At 34.3% G+C, this 20259-nt stretch overlaps 1 protein-coding gene across 5 annotated transcripts in view; it reads left to right on the top strand.

Annotated features, from left to right (window-relative positions):
- pps (protein partner of snf) overlaps positions 1–20259 on the top strand; it is a 656065-nt gene that overhangs the window by 210415 nt on the left and 425391 nt on the right. For all 5 annotated transcript variants that reach the window (XM_090386465.1, XM_090386467.1, XM_090386466.1 and 2 more), the window contains 2 exons: positions 3193–3297; positions 16666–16813. In XM_090386465.1, the coding sequence (XP_090242591.1) occupies positions 16669–16813 (145 nt within the window). In that variant the 5' untranslated portion in view covers positions 3193–3297; positions 16666–16668. The remainder of the gene's footprint in view (positions 1–3192; positions 3298–16665; positions 16814–20259) is intronic.

The raw sequence follows: 20259 nt of genomic DNA, 5'->3' as shown, positions 1-20259 counted from the left end.
CATATGATTTCTTCAATTTACATATCATTGCATATAGCTCAATCCTCCACAGTCCTAATTAAGTGATCAATGATAGAAGTGGGATAGTTTATAAAATATAGTGTGAAGGATTGGTGAGTGCCATATCAGAGAGAGAGAGAGAGAGAGAGAGGAAGGATAAACACTTCTGATAAAGATCGGCTAATCTCAAGGACCTCACATTGACCATGCTTGGGAAGAGACAAATTTTATGAACCTTGAAGAGATCTGTTTGAGTTGGTAGTGGGAGAATGTCTAGAAGTTGTTATAGGCAATTGAATACAAATTCATCAGTATATAATAATTTTTATTTTAATATGTAAATTCTGTTTTATTTTACTGGACTAGCTGTAATTACATGAGAGGCACTTCACAGTGAAGCAGGTTTTCTTCTTTTGAAATCTATTCCCTGAAAACTGATAACTTTATCAGAAATAGTTTCTTTCACATATATGTTGTGCAGATTTTTCAATATAAAACTCATGCTTGTAGCAACTAGACTTCAAATTTAAAACTTGGTGTTTCCTTATTTTTAAATCTTGGTAAAATTTTGAGTGAATTTTTTTCTCTTATATGACCCATATATTTCATCTCCATGAAAATTTGTCCACATCCAATTCCCATCAGCTTACTGCCTAAAGTAACAGAGAAAGCTGTCGAGTTGCATGCGCTTACACTAACTAGTGATCACCGATATTATTCTGTCAGTACCGACAAGTGAGCTCTTAGCATATTTTGCTTTTCTGGGGACATTGTATGGAAAATTTGGGGGAACTGAGCAGATGCTTATTTCAAATTCATATTATGATGTCTAGCATAAAGGGCTTTTTGGTATGCTTTCAGAATTTTGGCAACTGGCTCTCTCTCTCGCCACGTATGAGATGGTAGATGGGGTTTTATTAATTTTTTCCTTTCAGCTACTCAGTCATTTTCATTAAAATCAGAAGTGTCTTGATCTCAACTGCATGTGCCCTCAAAAACTTGTGCACAGTCCAAAAATGTTAACTTTTAAAAGGACAAAGTGCTATACCATGTGAAAATAGTGGCATTTGGTAGCATTAAATTTTGTAATGTAACTGGAATTGTATTCATCATATTTTGGCTTATATATTTCTTAAACTAGTTCATTTCCATATATTTATCTTGAATATATACTGGTTATACAATTGTACACATGGTTTAAATACGTTAAACAAAAAAAAAAATAATAATAAAATAAAATAAAAACAAACAAACATGAACAATATTCCTCTGTTTACACAAATGTTTAACTGTATTTACAAAAACTGACAAACAATTACAAATATCATATTAAAAATAGAATTAAAGAATATATATTGCCATAGTATGTATATATTAAGGGCAATAGCATCATTAATACACAGCCATTTCTGAATAAACAGAATATTTATAAGGCAGCATTGTTTTAAGTTATATCTCATATTGTGAATATCTTCACAACGAATTGCCATGATATTGCACTACTTCGAGTAAGTAATGCTTCACCTAAGGAGAAGACTAATGTTACTTATTCTCCGATAGGTACCACCACCCCAGATGGCACCGTTTCAGGGCTATTTTGTATATGTGTGGGATAACTCGACTATCCACTTGTCCCTATTAGACTTAGAAAAGCAAAAAGGTAGAGGGAAAGTAATAGTAGGAGAAGAGTGGAAGAGGAAAAGAAATGGTGTAGAAGAATGAAAGGGACAGTAACTCCAACTCACACCACTCAAAAACTCAAACTCCTCAAATAGGCAATGCTTCCCCAGTGGAGAAGGCTGTTGTTACCTATTCTTGGAAACTCCAGACATCATCAGGCTCCCCCTGGTGCTGTTTTAGGGCTATTTGGCTCTTCTTCTGTGGGTGGGTACCCAAGTGATGCAATGATGGTAAAACAGTAATGAAGTATAACTCCACAATATGAGAGATGCCTGATCGTGTATGATGTATTTCGACTAAGATGCATTTAGGGCTAAAGCCTCAAGCTGTGAGCAAATTTAGACTATGTATATATTAAGTGGAATAGCATCATTAATACATAGCCATTTCTGAATAAACAGAATATTTATAAGGCGGCATTGTTTTAAGTTATATTGGTACCACCAATATAACTTAAAATGTTACTTATTCTCAGATAGGTACCACCACCCAGACAGCACCGTTTCAGGTGTCGTCGGCCATTGAGTTTCCTCGAATAGGTAACAACAATCTTCTCTACTGGGGAAGCATTGCCTATTTGAGGAATATATGAGCTTTGTGTGTGAGTTGAAGGAGCTGAGTTTCCTCGAATAGGTAACAACAGTCTTCTCTACTGGGGAAGCGTTGCCTATTCAATGAATATATGAGCTTTGAGTGTGAGTTGAAGGAGCAACTGTCCCTTTCTTCCTTCTACAGCATTTCCTTCCTCTATCTCTCCGACTATCACCTTCCTACATCTTTATTTCTTTTCTAAGTCTAATAGGGATAGTATGAGGATAACCGAGATAAGAATAAGTAACATTAGTCTTCTCCTTAGGTGAAGTGTTACTTATTCGAAATAGTGCAATATCATGGCAACTCGTGAAAGTATTCACAATATGAGATATAACTTAAAACGATGCCGCCTTATAAATATTCTGTTTATTCAGAAATGGATGTGTATTAATGATGCTATTGCACTTAATATATACATAGTCTAAATTTGCTCGCAGCTTGAGGCTTTAGCCCTAAATTCATCTTATATTGCTATAGTCTAAAATATGGTGGGCAGGTTATGTAATAAAATAATAATATGCCAAAAAAACTGGTGCTCAGTTTTAAATATGCTCTTCTTGAAATGCTATAATATTCTTAAATTATTCTTCTATAATTTTTTGCTATTCTGTATTTTGTTGTTGCCTGAAAGAAATACATTTATGGTGGTCAAATGTACTAAAAGTTAATATTTTGTATTGTATTTTTGAGTAATGAACTTTAATCAGTTATTTGGGCACTTGATTTCAATTCAAATATTTATTAAATGTATGCAATAAAATCACAGAACTGTCCAGAAAAAAGTACCAGACTTGGAGAAACATTGGCTTGTAAAAGAACATAGTCAACATGTTATGATATTTGGTGATATTGTGTTTTTAAAATACCATAATGTCATTATTTAAAACATTATTGGACTTCGTGTTTTGTTTCTTTCAGATAAAATGAGGATGTGCACTCAGACAATAAATTTTAAAGCCCTATGGCATACTTAGGAAAGGCTTTATCTTTTGAAATTTGAATTCCCTGACTACACTACAAAAGGTATTGACTAGATTATTGTTCTTTGAGAATTGTTGATTTGCACATTTGTCATGTTTTCATTTTAACTTGAGTGGTATTAGATTTTGTAATTTGTGTTAATTTCTGTTAGCAAGTGATTATACTGGTTATAACCACTATGCTGACTGGGCTAGCCAGGTGGGTAAAGTGCCTGCCTGGCAACCCAAAGGTCGTGGGTTCGAATCCCACGGCTTGGATCAGAGTAAAATGCAAAAACTTGGCCACAGAAGCCGATGTGCCAACAACTATAAAAAAAAAAAAATATATATATATATATGTATATGTAACCACTATATATGAAAAAAATTCTGCTGTGTTATTGAAAGTAGATGAATGTGGACAATATGATGAAGGAGATTTCCAGATATTCTTTTGGATGTGTTCTATCATGTATTTTTTTCATAAATCAGTGATGAAGATTTCTAGTAATAATCATGGTATATTTCTCAAAAAAAAACAAAGAAATTATATCAGAGTCACCAGCAGATGGAGGTGGAGGTGACATATGCATATGTATGTCAGATGCATATGATACTATACTTAATGATGTGGCATATTTAGTAATAATATTGACAAAAGATGCAAGGAAGAAGTTTGAATAAATTTATTTTATCACATGGATAAAGTTGAACTTCCTTTTTTTTTTTATGAAAACCCCAAACACGAAAGGTATCAAAACCTATAGTACTTAGTACCATGAAGGAGAAGTATGGGGAGAGGGGGATGCCGGAAACTTTGCTGGAGAGACTAAACATGGGTTTCACCACTTCAAGCCTCCAATAAGCAAACTCTGATTTCAGGAGTAGACAAATTGCTCTTAAGCATCAGTGATGGTTAGCCTTCATTGCCTCTTTCCATCACTCCTGGCCCATTTTTTTTTTTTTTTTTTAACATATTGGCAGAACCTTACATCCTATTTTCACTAACTGTACCAAGGTTTAAATAGAAGTAGTCAAGGTGACTATATAGAAAATGAAGTTTCGAACACAAATTTCAATCCTGGGTTCCAAAACTATTTGATATGTTCTTGAGAATATTCTCGAATTCCTTCACCAACTTAAAATAAAATAAGAACACTGTACTGCATGTAATAACTTAAGAATTTATTAACTTTTGAAACCTAAACAAATACACTAAGAAAACTTAAATAAAACTGTACATTTCAATTCTCTTCCTTGAGTCCTTCAACTGTTGTAATAAAATGAAATTTATTTTATTTAATTTACTCTATGGTGACAAAATTTCATTTGATTAATGAAAAAAAAAATAACTGTGATAATAATGACTGAAATAGAATAAAACTGAATGAAATAATAAAATTTCATTTTATTAATGAATCATGAGTGTATGTAATAATGACTGGTAATAATGTTTCATTTTGTTACCACAGCTGAAGATCTCGAGGAAGACATTGAAATGTAGGATTTTGTGATTTTATTTTAAGTTTTCTTAGTGTATTTGTTCAGGTTTCAAAATTTAACAAATTCTTTAGCTAATTATACACAGTAAAACATTCTTATCTTGTTTAGTGTAGCTGCATGGTTCAGTTATTCCCTTCAACTCTTATTTTAGTAGTTCTCATATCTTTGAATAATGTTTGAGTTGTGATTTCTTTCTGATAGATGCATGCAATAAAATTGTTGTTTACATCAGCTGTATGATCTGTGGACTGCCAAAAATTACAGCTGTTCATCAGCACTGATGTCTGAAAATAAAAGTAGCTATAAACATCCTCCATCTTTATCATGTTGCTCCTATTTCCAATTTTATATGATATAGGTGAATGGAGTGCTTTGCTTGGAGACAAGTGCCTCATTGATCAAATTTTGTTTCCAGCTGTAAAACTGTTTCTTTTTGTCCAGTTTTTTGCCAAGTTATCTGCTGCTGCACTTGGTAGAGGAAGTAAGAGAATTTTGGATAATCTAACTGTTATCCAAGAAGAAAGGTCAGCACTTTTATGTTATCATAAATGCTACCCTCATAATCATATTACTTTGATTATGATTTTTTTTTAAATGCATGGAATGTTCAGTACAGAATAAGATATTTCCCTTATGTAGCAAAACACTCTTTAATAATACTCCTGGGATTCAAGTTCTCAAAATCTCCATGTTGAATTAATATGGAAATTTCTCCAGATGTGTTTAAATATTTTCATGAAAAGTACTCTCATAAGTAGTTGTATAGAATATGTTAGAGATATAAAGAACATAAAAAGACAGCCTGTCACAGCAGCTTTTTGTACAGCAATACCCCGCATTGCACTGATATTGGTACCAAATCTGTTCCGTGTTATGTGAAACTGTGCTGATTGAGGTATAATTATAATGGATTTTAATTGAATGCGTACCAGAGAAACAGTCAATAAACAAATTATAATAAATTTATAAACAATTTGCACTTGATAGCCAATTAAAAGGATTTGAAATAAATAATATTGCAAAAATTTTATTAATGAAATGGTAACATCATGAAAGATGAGAAAAAAGCATTATTGTTTATTATGGTATTTCAGTAATGAAGTCTGAAGTCATCTCTTCTTTTTCCCGGCGTACAAGTCTTTGTGGCATCAAATCCCATCTTGTAAAATTTGACTTATTTTGATGCTACGTTCAACATTTGGATCTCCATTCATAATCGCCTCGCAAGCCATGTCAACCCCACTGATAAACTTTTTCCAATTCTTCTGTTGAAAATTCTTTTGGTGCCACATCGTGTTATATCCACTTCAGAATTGGTTTCATCTTTTTCATATGCAGTTTGCTCGTCAATTTCAAGGAGAGTTGTGTCATCTAAGTCATTTCCATGTGATTCAGTGCAGTCACATACATTGGCGGTGTCCAAAGTTTCGAATTCCAAGTCTTTTCAGATATTCACAATGCCTTCGAGATTTGCTTGAACTTGAGATTTAAAACCAGTGAAATCATTTGTCAAATGGGGTGAAACCTGTTGCCAAACAGAATGTGCTGTTGGCAGTGATTTCTAGCCAAGGTGCAGATTTATTTTTGATTGTATTTAAAGGGGTAAAAAATAAATTGTGAAATGAAAAGTTTGAAAAGCTATCATGGCAGGATGGAATTAAGAATACTGAACACTGTTTCATGTTGCTGCTGACTGCCTGAGGGGAGCTTTTGGCACATGTGCATGTGAGACAATAGAGTTAGCACCACAGCATATATGTAAGCGTACCTAGGCTATGACAACGCAGCATATATGTAGAGTATGTGTCTAGGCTATTGAATGAGTTTTAATATGTACAGTAAATTTTTGACTTAAACTTAATTGAAAATCGTGTTATAGTGAAACTGTGCTGTTTGAAAGCGTGCTAAGCAAGGTATTGCTGTATACTAATGTCAGAAGAATAGTTAATAAATTTGACCTTGGCACAAGCACATCACAAATATTGCTTCCTCTGCATCTAAAAACTGCTTATGCCAACTTCTCTTCTTCCTCTTTTTGTGTTGGTTGCTGAATGACGTTTCCAAAGCGGCCACGAATCGACATATTTTGCTGGATCGAAGTGGGTCAGTGGCGGCCTACAATTTTAAGAAACAGTAGTGAAGAAACTGTTTTTGTCATCAACGAAGCGCTGGTTGGGCTGGCGATCATATTCATTTGTGAAAATCCTCGTTCACATTGACTCGATGAAATTGGTGTCGTACTTAGAGCGTTCATCAAATGCTTCAATTCTTCTGAAACCTTCTTATCTCAATTCGGTATCCCCGAAATCCACGAATTGCATCTCTTTCATTTAACTGTAACCTAATTGACAATTTTCTAACTTCATTTTTACCAAATGCCAACAATTCATGTTTAGAAGGATTAATACCTTTGTTGTCCTCGTTTTCCTTCTCTCATCATCGGTATTGTCACTAGTTCTTAAATTTGAATTTTTTCTTTTATTTTTTTTGAAACTGTCCAAAATGAGGTGTCATTTGGACATTCAGGTACTGTGACCATATAAACAGAGATGGGGAAAATTTACGGAAAATGTGGATAACCCACTTCTGTGAAACAACAGATGATTATTTTTCGGGGTAAAAGAAAATCACTTTTCTAATTCTCGAACGGGGCGCTTACAGTTGATTCACAAAGGTGTCAAACCTACAGCCCGCGAGAAAAGTGAACTAAAACAGCATTTTAAATTTTGTTAATTATCAAAAAAAAATTTCTCATTAAATGTTTTTTTAAATGTAATTGTGTATTGTACTTAATAAAATTTTTGAATATTTTAAATTTTACTTTTACATGCAACAAGATATGGAAAATGTAACACACTAAAGAAATCTAACTTTGAATTTTTTTGAATATGGCCACTGTACAGGAAAAGGTTGAACACCACTGCAGTAGAAGGTGGGCCAGAGCCCATTGGGAATACTCCTTGATCTGCTCACTCTTGACTAGCGCGATTCCTCCATATGTGGGACAGGTGGTCGGGGATAGGTTTTACCAGATACCACTAAATTGTAGAATGCTTTAGCTCTCCTAATTCGCGCAGCAGGACTAATTGCCTAAATTGCCTGAACGCCAGAAATGCGAACAGTGCGTACCAAGTTAATTCTCTCCTAATCCGTTCACTATATGAAAATTTTCTTTGCTCAACAGAAACGATTTTAAATGTAACTTCCAAGGGAAATTTAAACAATTCACTATAAAAGGACTTCGTTAAACAGAGACCTGACTGAGTAATTTAGAATTATAAAAATGGTTATACAGTTTTACATAGAAAATATCTTAAAAATAGACAGTAAAAAATGCAAATTTAGTTAAATAATTTTAAGCTTATTTGAATAAACACGTGAAAAAAATTTACGGAATATTAGAAATTTCAAAGTGCATTGCATCCAAATATCACACGTCACTGTTAATAAAGGCGCTGGTACGCCATACCGTTGCTCCCAAAAAAAGCACTGTATTTAATCATTTATGTGTATTTTGAATGCTAAATCCGTTGGAGTCATTGTTTTTTCTAGCAACAATATTTTGGCAGCAACTGAGTACTTTGCATTTTTGTAATTATATTATATTATATTATATTATATTATATTATAGTGTAGTGTAGTGTAGTGTAGTGTAGAGTAGAGCCTGTACCATTTGTATAAGTTTCTATTGCTACCAGATGAAGGTGTAAGTCTCCACATGCTTCTGCTATGTTCGGGGATATATAGGTCCAAAGCAGGTGAAGCATAACACCATTCATTGATGGCACCGAGTTTTGTAGTGATATGATGCCTATTCTGGGTGATTAAGACAAGATGTGGGCAACTCATTTCTGCTGTGATAGTTGTAGGTCAGCATTAGAGGTTTCTTGGTAGTTGTAAGTGTTTGCCTTTTTTCTGTATTTGAAATATGGAGAGAGCCCACAAACCATCATGATAACTGTTACTTTTTGTAACAGTTATGGATATATACCAAAGTTTTAAATTAAGACAGCAGATCAAAAAAAACTCTATTGTATCCCAACATACCATTCGTTGTTCTGGTGCCACACAATGAAGACCTGCCAATTCCCAGTCCACTCTCCAGAGAAGTCTTCAGAATTGGATGATGATGATGAATGGGATAATTGGGGTTATGCCCTGAAGCTTGTTCAAGTAAAGTACCACATTTCCATAATCAGCAAGAATTGGATGATTTAGTGTTTTAGTCTAACCAAATCTACTGCAGAGACTTTGTGTTTAAAAGAGTGGAATACAGGCAGTCATCGGCTTACATAATACTTGACTTGTGGAAATTTGACTTTACGTAAGGTTTTGCTGGTCGGTGCAAACTTAAAAAAATTGTGGAAACGTATTTTGCATCCCATAGGAATGAATGGAGGCATTGTGAAAATATCGTAATGTGAATCCAATAACACATTGTTTTTTTGGTTATTTGTTCCAAGACCTCAGAAGTTGAAAATTTCGCTGTATAACTAAGCTATTTATCTCTCTAAAAGGTCATAATGGAAATTGCGCTACGCTTTCATCATTATCATATGTTCCGTTATAAGAATCAATTTTGAGTGCCTTTATGGTATTTTTCTAAAACTCATTTCCGAAGGTTACTACCGTAAAACAATAAAAATATTTGCACTTTCCGGTTTATTGGGCTTTTCTGTTAGCACCATCTATTATAAATGGGTAGTAAACTTGATCTTATTGCATTTGCGATAATACTGATAACTGGAATTCTGTGGTTTTTACGTTACGGTATTATGATGAAATGAGTTCTCCTTCACTGAAATCTTCAATTATATAAAAAATAAATAAATTTTCAGAATTTTCTCTTCATTCCTATTTACTTATTACAATGGTGAGAGGAAAGGAACCAACGGAAAGTCCAAGTGCTGGCAGTGCTAGGAAACAAAACAAAATTGATTTATAAATGAAGATGATTAATTAAGAAGTACAAAGCAGGACAAATTTTGTCATCTATTGCATGGAATTAGGTCTCGCTGCTTCAGCAGTGAATACTATTTTAAAAGACAGCGAGCGTATAAAAGAACATGTTAAAGGATTAATGCATTTAAGATCAACAGTGATCACAAAACAGCATTCAGGTGTTATATCGAAGATGGAAAAGCTATGAATAATATGGATGGAAAATCAGATTCAGAAGCAAGTGCCGCTAAGTCCAATGGTCATTCAAGCAAAAGCAAGAAGTATTTATAAAGATATTAAGGATAAATATGGCGAACCTCAAAGCTAAGTTCGTGGCAAGCAACAGGTGGTTTAATAGGTTCAAGCATTGTGCTGGTTTCCAAAACATTAACGTATGCAGTGAAGTTGCCAGTGCCGATTCTGCAGCTGCAGAGAAATTTTGTGATGTGTTGGGGAAAAACCCTTCTAAATCTCCACAGCCCTCAACTTCTGCAGTGGTATGCTTATCAGCTGGAAAGTTAATTCTGGCAGTGATGCTCGAAAGGTAAAACTTGCTGACGTTATGCCTGTCTCCTCTCTCTTTGTACACTTTTATAATTTTTCCTGCGTATGAGATAAAAAAATTGAATAAATAATTCTATTTACATGTTCATCGAACATTTCTTTTTTGCTTCAATCAAATTCAGCACACATAGTTGCCAGTGCTGCATAAGCATTTAGGGAGATGCTGACGTACATAAAATTTGACTTACGTAGAGTTCCTCGAAACGCAACCCTTACGTAAGTCGGGGAGTGGCTGTATAGTGGAACCGAGTTGCAAGATTTTGGAGAAAAAGACATGTGACTTATGCACATTTTTACCCGGATGCAAAATTCCTGTGCTACTGTTTTGATTTGATTGGTCTTTGTGAAGAAATTGGCATTAGTTATAATCCAGAAGAGTGAGTGCCTTTTCTTAGACAGTTCAAGTAGAAGTTTGAAAGTTGTGTTGTTTCAGAATGGGACTGTGCATCTATTGATTCCTGTTGCATTTTCTGCTCATAGTAAAGAAGACCATAGATGTGCGAACATCTATGGTCTTCTTTAATATGAGCAGAAAATGGTTGGAGAAGATCAAGTATGACCAGTTAAATGGGATGACTTTGGGGACTTCAAAATGCTGGGATTCCTTCTGGATTTGTAAGGTGTTTTCACTAAGTTTCATTTTCGGAGACAGCAGGCGCAGTAGACGAGAACTGCAGAAGAGGAGAAGAGGAGAAGAGAATGGTCTGCTCTAATTTAGTTACATCCGGCAACATAATAAAAAAGAAAACAGATGATAAAAAAATAACTTGACTTCATAATAGCTTGTCCTTCATTTTTGGAAGTCTGGGTTCAGATCCTGTTGGTGACGGAATGAATTCCTGAAGATCTCTTTAAAGAGTGCTTTAGGCAGAGGGAGTATAGCATTTCACTATGAGTAAAATCCAGGTTTTCAGCTCACGATAAAACTGCATAAACTTGAATATGTGAGAACTGTAGAATAGAATAGAATAGAATCTTTAATTGCAGTATGATATACAAAAAATTAGTCCCATCATGGCATGGTGGTGCCAAGGGTTTACAATACATGTTTACAAAAGAGATAAACATGAGAAAAACATATATGTTACATAAATCCAGATTATTGGAAGGCAAAGAAGCACAGTTCTACATTTTCAGTTTGATGAGGATTCCCTTTGTGTATTTTTTATTGTTGACCACTTCTTGGAAGTCCCCGTCGATTGCTTGCAGAGGGCAGCATTTGCTTTAGTAGGAATCTGCCGGTTAGTACTAGCCAGTTATGGTTTGCTAGCAGCTGTGCTGATGACCAGAGGTAAGGGAGAGGAATGTGCCAAGAGCAGTTATCCTAGAAGTTCGGCTCTGTAATTTTACTGGTGGCCATCTTGATGGTGAATAGCAGTCTTCTTTCTCTGACGTAGGATTGGAGCCTGTGCAGTTGAAGGGCACCTGATAACTGTTTGATCTGAGAGCTGGGGGAATGCAGAGTTTGCTGTTCGCCCATTTTAGAAGCCAGAATTCGGCAGAGAATATTCTTTTAATGTTGGATTCGGCAGCCAAGGCCTATATATCTGAAGCATACAGTATTGTCGGGTATAGGTTTGATATGATGTATCATTTTACCAGATTTGGGTCGGTGGTGTGGAGCAGCTGTTGTTTGGTGACCAGCGTAGTGAAGTCAGCCTCGACTGTATCAGGTTTATGTGATTGTTGAAGGATAACTTGGAGTTGAAAATGACCCCCAGTGCACTTGTGCACTGTGACAAGTCTGGTTGATGACCCAAGAACAGCAAATTTTGTAGTGCAACTTTATCCTCTATGTAATCAATATGCATTTAAAAATAATTTCTATATAAAAATAACTTTTGGTACTACTTGACAAATTTTAAATGACTAAACCTATAAAATTGTCTGTCATATGGAAGTTCAACCATATGCATTGACCTGAACTTTGCATGCAACTCCTCTCCTCCCCTCAACCCTTTTCGATTATTTTTTACAGAAAATCATTTCCTAATTTACATGATACTTTTCAGGAATGTATCTTCTGTGTAAATAAAGAAATGACTGGTATTTAATAATTTTTCAGTTATATTGGTTTTAGTTATTTTATGAAATGCAGCATCTACCCCTGAAATATTTCCAGCTGGTCTATTAAGTTCTGATACTAATTTTGTAATAGTCTTAATTTGTGACAGTATCTTTTGTCTACATAAAACCTATTATTTTCCCTTATTCATTCCAGTCTTCTGATGAGTCTTTCTGATGTGTGTTCTCAGAAGCACTCTTATGATTCTGTTGTATTGTAACTTTGGGTTAAAATTGTTGCTCTCAGTGCTAAATTCTTTTATAGTTATAACAGAGACTGAAGATACTTTTGTTCTGCTTCTTAAAATTGTCACCACAGCATACTCCTAAAATAAGAAGTCATCCCATAAATCAGAAATATACACAGATGAAAAAAAAAAAAAGAAATTCTGAAGGTTTCAACAATGTAAAATCAACTCCTGCCATTTTTAGAATTTTATTAAATCTTGAAAATCCAGAAATATAAACAAGCAGATTTTAGAAGTGTGCAATGGAATTAGAGTTGTTATAATTCCATTTTTTATTAAATAAATAGTATATTCTATATTACTTAAAGAGATACTTGTTAAGCTGATCTTTGTTATACAGTCATTTATTAAATTCAATGTTTATGCATACACACTTCCTTTTAAAGAGGTGAGGGAAGCTTTAAATGAAGCTTTTTTTTTAGTTAAATGGTGAGGTTGAATGAAGCTGAGAAGACAGATAATTTGAAGAATCTCACCTTTTGGGAACTGTTGTTTGAATTTTTTTCTAGACACAATAAAGAGATATTCAAATATTTTAATTTTAGCATTTTGGATGGACCATTTCTAAAGGATTGTGTTTCTGCACATGGTGAAGAGGCTATAACAATACTGCTTCTTAACAGTCCTAGGCAGCCTGTGATTTTGTGATTGAAAATCCTTGGTTATATCTTCAGCATGAATGTTAATTTCACGAATCCTGAAGCTTAATTTTAAATTTAAAACTGTTCATTTTCACATGCATTAACCTGAAATACTACTTATTTTGTGATAACCAAATGTTTCTAAGGGAAATACTTCAGTTATCACAAAGGCCTGAAACAGCTTATCCACAGAATAAAAAAAAAAAAAGTGTAGTTCTAGAAGGTAGCTGTAGAAGGGTGTTTCCCAACCTTTTTTTTACCATGCCCCACCTAAGTCTTTCTAAAATTCTGATGCCCCCTATGTAACATATACATATTTTTTATATTCAAAAATTGAATTATTCCCTAAATGAAGCCTAATTACAACTTGTTCAGGACACAAGACTTAGGTTTTAGGAAGAAATCATTAGGAAATTATTAAGAAAAAAACAGTAAGTAAATTTTCAAAACATATAATAGACAACTAAAATTCAAGTACAAAATAATTTATATGAAAGATTTTTCTATAATATTTTAATTTTTAGTAATTATTATTTAATTGTTTAATAATTTCAACATTCCATGTGAAGTCACTTCTAGATGAGTGCACTAAATTTAGTGAGACCCTTGTGCTTGATGCTTGCCACAGAGAGATTTTATATTGGGCTCCAATTTAGTCAGCTTCAGTTTCAAGTCTTCCCGTTTTGTGATATCCAGTCGATTTCTTTTCTTTAGTAACAAATCATTTATGGCACTAAATCCACATTCAGCTAAATATGAAGATGGAAATGGTAACAATAGCTCTCTTGCAAAGTTGGTTGAATTTGGGTATTTAATTTCTGTTTCATCACAAAGCCATGCCATCGCTCCTTTTATATTGAATAAAGTTTTAACTGACTCATCATTTTGTATTTCTGAGAGTTCTTCTTGGCACTGCATTGATACATCAGACAAATCCACTAACATTGGTTGCATCATCCAGGTTGTAAAATCAATTTGTTTTAAATCAGAAAACCTTTCTTTTAAATCAGCGGACAGAATTTTCAGATGATCGACAATAACAAGTACAGCGCTATCAGTTACTTCAAATTTTTGCAGCCAACGAAACTGTTCAAAATTTTTGTTACAAATATATTTTTGACATAATTCAATAAATGTAATGAAACCAAATATCTTCGCTTTTGCATCAACGAGAATTTTAGTTGTTCCTTGAAGTTGTTTATTTAATATATTTAGTTTTTCAAAGATATCGGCTAAATAACTCACGAATGCTTTACCATCGACCGTTAACAGATGCTTCATTTCAGGTTTGTCACTTAAAAAGTCACTAATAGTATCAAATAGTTCCATAAATATTTTCAAGCAGTTCCCTTTTGAGAGCCACCTTACTTCAGTGTGAAGTAAAAGTCTTACATGGTCTGCATTTTGTTTTTCACAAAAAAGCTTGAAGAAACTCACATTTGGCATTAGCTTTAATACCATTGACACACTTTACAACTGATTTTAGTACTTCATTAAGAACAGGCGAAATATTTTTAGCTATCAAGTTTTCCCTATGAATAACACAATGCACAAGAAGCATTTCTGGATTCTCATCTTTCATCAATTTTAAGCAGCCATTTTTCTTGCCCATCATATTAGGAGCACCATTTGCAGCACAAGATGTTATATTTTTCATTGGTATATTATAGTCATCTAAGCAATTTTTTAGCTTATTATATATATCTTTGGAGATAGTGGTGCTCTCTAATGATTTACAGAATAACATTTCTTCAGCAAAATTACCTTTATCAATATATCTTACATAAGTTATCAGTACGGCTTCACTATCTCTCAAAGTTGATTCATCCATTTGCACTGAGAATTTTCTTGTTTTCAGCTTTCCAACAAGTTGTATTTCAATATCTTCACTCATTTCATCTATTCTTCTGCTAACAGTATTGTTATTGAGTGGCATAGCTTTCACGTCTTTGTCATCTTTTTCCAGAACTGTTTTAAGAAATGCTGATATTGATGGTTTGATTAAATTCTCTCCTGTAGTATGATTTTTCCCAGATTTAGCAATGAGTAAAGAAATTTCATAACTAGCCTCAAGAGTACGATTGACAGTTGCAGTATGAGCAATAAACAGAGACTTTAATGTTGCTCATTTTTCAAAATTCTTCTTTAAAGTTTGAAAGTAATTTAAATCTGAATTTACATGAGCATTATGTTTCGCCTTCAAATTCACCTCAAGACGACCTCGCTTCATTGATTCGTTGGTCAAGCATTGTTGGCATAAAAGACAAAAAGGTGACCTTTGATCATGGACAGTGGGTATGAAACCAAATTTTAAGTATTCCTCTGAATACTGACAAACTTTTTTTTTTACTTGCACTACTTATTTTACTGTGCAACTGAAAGAAATAAATATAAGATAAATCAAAAACTAAAAATAAACTATGCATTAAAGTTAATTTAATTTTATTTTAATATATCAAAATTAATTATTAGTATGCTTTTTGAATGAATAAATCACACAAATTACTGAATTCGGGCTATTAAATCTGTGGTCTCTGTGAACAAGCGGATAAGTCTAATTTGTCAAAAATGAGATAAGTGCACTATAATAAAGTATTTATTATTTACTATTATGTGACATGCAGATATCTTTGTTATTGTAGTTTTAGCGTGAGTAATAAATATTTGTATATTCGAATATATGCATGTTTATATGAGAGTGTGAAGTTTATTTTTCCTCTCCTGCAAATTCGAGTTTTTGGACTTATTTGCTTATTTACTGAGACCACAGAAATATACATATACGACAAATACATACCATTGTGTATCACGGTTCTTCATTAATAATAATTCTGTGTGCAGACAAAGTAATTTTTTATTTTAATTTGAGATCGCCAAACCTATCCAAATGCACAGTCACGACGCCCAAACAAGCGCTTGTATGAAAGGAATTACCTATTTCATATAACATGCGGAGTTTGCGGTAGGCTACAGTAGACAACTACTTTGCTTGCGCATTGCGCATGCCATAAGCAATTGTCCAATACAGTATGTACTATTCCTTCACTAGGCATAGTAAGCAATACTCTCTGAGCAAACTGTAGTTGATATTACTCCAAACTTTCAAGTGCGGTTCTGTTGAAAGTACAACATTTAACGAATGCTTATTTCAAATTGAGATACCAACAATTCTTCTTTTGTACAAGTTAAATCATAGTAGGCGGTTGTTTTAAACTCTAGACGAGCAATTTTTGAATTGTCCCCTGAACAATCAAATTTCCCCCATGTGGGGCGTGGGACGCACGTTGGGAAACACCGCTGTAGAAGGATGAAATTCCAGCCAATTTTTTAAATTCCTAATGTTTCTAGCTGAGGGCAAAACACTCATTGACCACTCCACTTATGTTTTCAACACCTGAACTTTCTGCAAAATAGACTTTTCAAGGCATCATGATTAAATTTATTATTAATTTTCTTCCTGTTTACTTTCAGAATATGGAAAGTGAGAAGAGCCATTTTTCAGACATGTCACAGGAGCGTATGCAGAACATTAATTCCATTTTCTGTTCGGAGCAAGCAAAAGTAATATTACAAGATGGCATAATGGTTCCTGTTGTAAAAAGTGTTTCTCCTTTAACTGGTATGCCTTTTTTTTTCTTGTCACAATCATTAATTTTTTTCTTCCACCAAATTTTTACTGAAGTGATTGCTAAAAAAAGTAAAAAAAAAAAAAAAAAAAAAAATTGTATAATTGTATATTAAATACACTGTCTCGTTAAACCATTGTGACCACCTACCTAATAGTGGGTATGTTCTCCCCTTGCTTGCCACACAGCAAAGCATGGTTTTGAACACCAGGATTTCTTCTTGTAGATTTGTGATAGAGGATACAAATGCCAAATATGTTGATCCACACAATTCCAGAGTTGTTCTGTGGGATTCATATCTGTCAAAATCTGCATCCAAGGTATTATCTGAAAGCCACTTTCTTGTTTGGCAAACCAAACAAGAAAGTGGCCACCCATGCCATCTGGGGGCACAGCCACCATGAAGGGTTCTACATGATCAGCCACAATGGATAGGTAGTTTTTAGCATTCAGAATCAGTCTAGGGTTATAAGGGCTCCAGAAGATTCAATTCCCAGAAAAACATCCCCAGTAGCAAAACACAGCCACTATCTGCTTATGTCTGATGGACCAGGACATTGGAGTGATTCCTCTATGCAGTTTGTCACAATATTCTCCCTCTACTGTTCACATGGCATAGCAAGAAATGTGATTCATTGGAAAAGGCAACTCTTTTCCAGTTGTCAGCGGTTCAGTGATACATTTTTAAGCATTATTGGTGATGGGTGGCCATAAGCATAGATACCTTGACTGGGCATATACTCCAGATGCCCACATGCAGGAAGGTTCATTGAATTATGACTTTGAAAACACTGCTGGTCATCCCCTAGTTAAAGTCCTTGGTCAACTGTTCCACTATTTTCCATCTACTGCTCACCAAAGTGGAACATTATATATTCATGACTATTGATGCGGTATGGTCACCTGCTACTGCTACTCTGTCCTCTATCTGTCCACTCCTGTAACACCTAAACTACAGCATTCTGTAAATAGCCCACAATATTCACAGTTTCTGTAATACTGCTACCAATATTTGATGCTCTCTCTCAAATATTGGCTAGATGGGGTTATCTGGAAAGTTTGGCCTTGAAATTGGGAATAGATAATGAAGGCTTGAAAGAGAGAAATAGATGTTCAGAGGGGTTACTAACTGAATATATTGCAATAATTGCAGGTTTGAGGTGTACTGGCAAGCTATACATTGAAGTTGTTAAAAATGTCATTAAGGAAAAGTGGAAGGATAATATAACTAATTATGACAGCTATGCAAAGCAGAATATTAGGCTTAGAAATAATGTTAGTTCTAAAGATGTACTTCTGATGAGGCCTGAACATGATTCTAAATGTAAGTCTAGCATGGATGTAGAAAAGGCGGTCTCTAAAATCGTGGAAAATTTGCTTAAAAGGGTACAAATTATGAGAATGAGAAGACCATTTGACAAGGGTATTGCGATTGAGATGGAGTCTAACAAGGAGCTTGAGGATATTAGGACAAATGACCTCATAAATTGAATATCACTAAGTCTAAGAAACCTGGTTTAAAGTGTTAAAGAAACCTAAGAAAGAAAGAAAGAAACCTAATACATATGGGTCTATGCAGAGATGATGTCAGTGATGATGTGAAAATACATTTTTTTAATGAAAAATCTTGGAAATATCCTGTAGAGTTAAAAAGTTTCTTGATAAACAAACACAGATTGGATCTTTATTGGATTGATGCACTACAGGTTTAAGGAATTTCATTTGGTTACCATTTGTTATAATTGTTATAGGTATGGGCACACTTCTAAGACATGTAGAAGTGATAGGCCAGTTTGCAGTTTATGTGGTGTGGCAGGTCATAATTTTAAATTTTGTAAAAATAAAAACAAACCTCAGTGTTGTTCCATTGTGGACAGTTAGAGTTAAGAAGTGTCTTGAATATATATTTGTACTGAAAGTTACTAAGGAAAGAATGTATTCTGCATTTTATGGTAAAGAGCAATAGCACTCTTAACCATAGAAATAATATGTACGGAAAACTCAAGGTTCTCCAAATTAATGTGCTGCGTGCAAGATCTATAGCAGATGAACTAAGATTAGTTTGTGAACGTGAAAGGATTGACATTTTTTGTGTTCAGGAACCTTATGTTTCTAGTGGTCAGCTAACTGGATATCCCAACTCTATCAGAATTGTCTCAAAGAAGTGTGACAAACTAAGGGTTGCTATACTCATTTTCATCTCTGATCTGGTTGTGACCAGAATTGATTCCTTATGTACATCGCATGCAGTCTGTGTTGATATTGAAGCTAGTTGGGGACAATTTTTCATTATATGTATGTACTCTCAGCCTGATGCGGACCTTCATTGCTCTCTTAGCTATTTGGAAGAGGGGTTATTCAGATTGAAAGGCAGAAAAGTTCTGCCTTTCAGTTATCGATTATCTGTCTTATCGATTCAATTCGATTATCTGTCTGGATTCAAATGCTAAAATTTTTTTATGGCATTCTAGATTTATGGATGTCAGAGGCAGGTTATTTAAAGAGCTGATATCCACATCTAAATTTGAGTTCATTAATAAGCCTGGTAATGAACCGACGTTTTGGAGTGTTAATGGTGAGTCTAACAGATGTAATGTTAGCCAGTAGTACGGTCTTCAATTTCATATCTAATTGGCAAGTTAAACTAGATTGGATTAACAGCGATCACAGAGCGATTATTTTCAACTTAGGCTGTGCTAGAAATAGATTTATTGAGCCTCATTTGTTACAACTTCGAGGATTTGTGATTAAGCAAGCCGACTGGGGTAAGTTTTACAGATTTGTTAGGACAATTTTTGGTGAAATGTCGTTAGCTGAGATGGATAGGATTAATGCATTTGACTTGGTTCATTTATTACAACAGAAGTTATTTGATGCCTCGAGGGAGTCAATGAAATTAAAGCAAAGTAAACGTGCTCCGGTGTAGTTGTGGTCCTCTGATCTTACTGATCTCTGGAGGGAGGTTAACAGGGTGCGTAAGAAGTTCCAACATCAGAAATTGTGGGATAATAAAGAATCTATTGCTAGGTTGAAAACTGAGTATCAGTTGATCAAAAGAAAATATACCTGTTTATTAGCTAAAAGGAAATTTGATGCATGGAAAAACATAGTGCAAACAGCTGGTAATGGGGATCCATGGGGTATTGTGTATAAGTTGTGTTTGCACAAATTAAGGCCATCTAGGGATATGATAAGTTCTATGCATTGTGGAGACTCTGAAACTGTAGATTGGCTTGGCAGTATTAATGTTATCCTTGATCTCATCTTCATATTGATGAGGATTGGAGTATTCTGATAGTACTGATCGGTTAGATTGTGGTGGTGTTAGCGATATTCAAGAGGAACCATTTTCAGTGGAAGGTATTAATTGGCCTTAATTTGTGCAAATATTATTTAACTGTTAACAAAATTTGTAATAACAGGTGTCCAGCTATGGACC

This window comes from Mastigoproctus giganteus, chromosome 12 (genome assembly GCF_048544385.1).
Source record: "Mastigoproctus giganteus isolate SK-2022 chromosome 12, ASM4854438v1, whole genome shotgun sequence".
Taxonomy (NCBI): Eukaryota; Metazoa; Arthropoda; class Arachnida; order Uropygi; family Thelyphonidae; genus Mastigoproctus; species Mastigoproctus giganteus.
The sequence above is the reverse complement of the archived record's forward strand: the minus strand, read 5'-3'. Positions and strand labels throughout refer to the sequence as shown.